The sequence below is a fragment of the Crocuta crocuta genome, unplaced genomic scaffold (assembly GCF_008692635.1).
Source record: "Crocuta crocuta isolate KB4526 unplaced genomic scaffold, BGI_CrCroc_1.0 scaffold1749, whole genome shotgun sequence".
Lineage (NCBI taxonomy): Eukaryota > Metazoa > Chordata > Mammalia > Carnivora > Hyaenidae > Crocuta > Crocuta crocuta.
This window is the reverse complement of record NW_027528698.1, coordinates 157,876-161,422: the sequence shown is the minus strand read 5'-3', so window position 1 is coordinate 161,422 and position 3,547 is coordinate 157,876. Positions and strand designations below refer to the sequence as shown.

General features: G+C 36.6%; 2 protein-coding genes across 2 annotated transcripts in view; both read left to right on the top strand.

Moving 5' to 3' along the window:
• Window positions 1–458: 458 nt before the first annotated feature.
• The window catches only part of LOC144224336 (protein diaphanous homolog 2-like), a gene marked incomplete at both ends in the record, with an annotated part of 77,857 nt that continues 74,768 nt past the window's right edge, over window positions 459–3,547 (top strand). Inside the window, one exon of the mRNA XM_077755261.1 lies at window positions 459–598. Coding sequence (XP_077611387.1) covers window positions 459–598 — 140 coding nt within the window. The remainder of the gene's footprint in view (window positions 599–3,547) is intronic.
• On the top strand, window positions 2,482–3,281 carry RPA4 (replication protein A4). Its single transcript, XM_077755263.1, has one exon. It carries the CDS (start codon window positions 2,517–2,519, stop codon window positions 3,003–3,005), a length of 489 nt encoding a protein of 162 aa, XP_077611389.1. The 5' UTR covers window positions 2,482–2,516; the 3' UTR covers window positions 3,006–3,281.

The following is a 3,547-nucleotide window of genomic DNA, read 5'->3' as shown; positions in this document are numbered from 1 at the left end:
GAAGGATAATTCTTTGATATATTTGAAAAAAATTGGGTGATGTATAACGTTTTGTATTAAATTTTGTTCACTGTATTTTGTGAAATAAAATATAAGCATATTAACTAGGAAAACTAATAAGATGATTTCTAAAAGTTTATTCTGTGGGTTTAGGAGCACCAGCTAATGTTAATGCTATTGTCTGGATTGCATCCCTGTCAGTGACAATTTATTTCAAGTCCATATTCTGTTCAGACCAGGAGTACCAGCAGTGTAATTTTTTTTTTAATGAGAATGAGGAGAGTGTTGAGATATACATAACATGATTTTACCATGTCAGTTCTACGACCAAGAATTTTAAGTGAATTGCACTCTGCACACATTTTTGTACAGTAAAATATTTACATATTATTTGCATTATTTTATTTTAAAAGTTTAAAAAAACATTTTGTTTGTCTAAAATGGTATCTTTTTTATAGGGAGGGCTGAAAAACAGCAAACATGAATGCACCCTGTCTTCACAAGAATATGTTCATGAATTACGATCTGGTATTTCAGATGAGAAACTTCTTAACTGCCTTGAATCTCTGAGGATTTCTTTAACCAGCAATCCTGTCAGGTAGGTGATTCTTATTGCTTTGGTATGGTTCATACAATTTGTACTGTACATAATTGTCAGGAATACAATCATTATATCATTTTAACTTCAAGTTTTTTTTTTTTTTTAACTAAACAGGAAGATTAAAAAATGNTATCTTGTTTCTGATATTACTCATTTTTAACCTGAGAAATAAATATAAGTTTATATTATATAAGTTTTGGATAAACTATTCACATATTTTTGAAATTTGGGATAGCAAAAATTAAATTATTTTAACCAATAAAAGAAATGATAGAAATATTAATAAACTCAAAGCTCTACACATTAGTCTATTTTCTAACTACAAAGGAGTTTTAAGGAAGATGTTCCTTGCCAATGGTGGAAACTAATAACTGATGTTCTTTATTAATCATAAAAAAACTTTAGTTATAACCAAAATAAAGTGTTTTACGAGGAAAAATAGATTTTCGATGTAATATGAAAATATTCTGGGATATACTCATATAAATCATTACAATCTTAAGTTCAGAAATTAATCCCATAAAAGTATACAGAAATTTTATTTTGATTTTATTCATAAATTTCCTAATATATAATGAGGCCCATGTTTTGTATTTCTCTGACCCATCAATAGAGCCTTGGAAATAATTTAGAGCTCATTTGAATTAGTGTAGAAATTGAAATATTATATCATTTTATTTTATTTTTTTTACCTATAGTGCATTTGTCAGAATAACTGGAAAATTTTAATTCTATAATAAAACAAACTTAAAATGTCAGTGGTAAGATGTGACTTTTGAATATCATAATCATTCAAAGGTAGCTGCCTTGCCATTTCTTCTAGAATGCTTCTGGTTTTAATGATTTGAACAAGGATGTGAATTCCTTGAGAACAGTAACCATTTTTGTGCTCCCTCTCCATCTAAACCTACAGCTCTTTACCATAGTGCATTTATGTGCTCTGGAAATGTCTGTTGAATGGTTAATTATATGAGTGAATAAATGAATATTTAAGTAGTGACTATAGAAAAAGTTGTGATGTTTAGGAATGAAGGGAAGGGGAGGAATGAAGGGAAGGGGTACCTAGTAGTAAAAACACATTTTTGTGAGGATGGCAAGAAAGGCTTGAAATTACACGGGGAGCCTTTAAAATTTTTTTTTCTTAATGTTTTATTTAGTTCTAGGAGAGAGAGAGAGCACGAGAGAGAGCGAGAGAGAGAGAACGCGTGCAAGCAGGGGAGGGTCAGAGAGAGAGTCACAGACTCTGAAACAGGCTCCAGGCTCTGAGCTGGCAGTCAGCACAGAGCCCGATGCGGGGCTCGAACCCACGAACCACGAGATCATGACCTAAGCAAAAGTCGGACGCTTAACTGACTAAGCCGCCTGGGTGCCCCTCGCGGGGAGCCTTTAAAATACAGTGTAGCAATTACTAGAGAACGCCAAACAATTGTAGGAATCAGCTGAGAAGCTGGTAGGTCCTGATTGGTTGGAGGCAGCTGCATTCTGGTAGCTGATTGGCTCCACAGGTGGCATGAGGCTGCTTGTATTGTCATATGCCCAAGCTTTCTGTGGTAGCTCGCTGTAGAAGGCAGAGTCCGCCTGAGGAACTCACAGAATAGAGCCAAAGCCTACCTCCTAATCTGCCTAAGCTGTCCTTAAAATGAGTAAGAATGGGGTTGGGAGCTATGGCAGCATCTCTACTATGGGTGGAACCATAGGAAGCAATTACCGACCATCTCAGGATGGCGCAGCTCCCTAAAGATCCAGGGTCCGAGTTCAGAATATTATACCTTGTTGTGTAAACCAGCTGCTTACTTGTGCTCTGATTGACAATATCTTCAAGATTAGGGGAACTGAAGTTTCCCGCGTCTCTATCGTGGGGATAATCAGATCGGCAGAGAGGGCTTCCAACTACATTATATACAGAATTGATGATATGACCACCAAGCCTATTGAGGTCTACCAGTGGCTTGGAAGAAATAAAGCAAAGCAGCGGGTAGCTCTTCTTCCAGTGCGAGTATATGCCAAAGTGATTGGGATCCTCAAATATTTTAAGGAAGCGAAAGGCCTTGAGGTATTGAACATCCATGTCCTGGAGGACATGAACGAGTTCACCACACATATTCTGGAAATGGTCAATGCACATATGATGCTGGGTAAAGCCCGCCAAACAGCCTCTAGGCCCAGTGTGCCTGTTGCTCCATCAAAAATGGATGAGGTCCAGGAGAATGGCAAATACCACCACAAGGAAGTTCTGCGTTTGATTCAGGAATGTCGTCGACAGGAAGGCAAGAGTGTACAGGAGCTCCAGACCCAGCTTCCCAGCCTGGGTGACAGGGCCATCAAGCAAGCAATTGAATATCTGACCATTCAGGGCTACATCTACACCACTGTGGATGGGGAGCATTTTAAATCTGCCGATTGAAGCGGTGAAAAGATGTTTCATTTTTCGAAGACCCTTGCCTCCAGGTGGGAGTGAGTTTAACTTGTTGACATTTAGAAAGTAGATTTTTTCACCAGAAGATCTCAACTGGCATCCTTTAGAACCTCAATGGTTTTCCAACTGCTTTGAACTTTTCCATTTTTCTAACTGTATTTGAAGCTCAGAAGGAGATGATGATGGATATATTGACTGGACTTTTTGTAGTATTTACCAGCAAGGAAATGAAGCCAGTCCTGGATGGATTAATTTGGGAAGAAAAGGTGCAGAAAAAATTTGAAAATTATTATTTAGTTGTGTGGGAGCTTTTCCTGAAATATCCATATATTTGAAGAATATAGATACAGTCAGGGAGCCAGCTAAGAAACAGAAACAAATATTCTATTTTGTTTACATTAGACTTATTTTCTGTATTTGAATTTAGCGTATCTCTTGCTAAATATAATAATTGATTAATTTAGTGCTAAAGAGAGCAATTTACAAATTTAGATACTCAGTTCAATGTTTATTGAGTAATTTGCTCTTAT

Coding starts and splice junctions, on each gene's coding strand:
- RPA4 (XM_077755263.1), top strand. CDS start 2,517: ATGACCACCAAGCCTATTGAGGTCTACCAGTGGCTTGGAAGAAATAAA.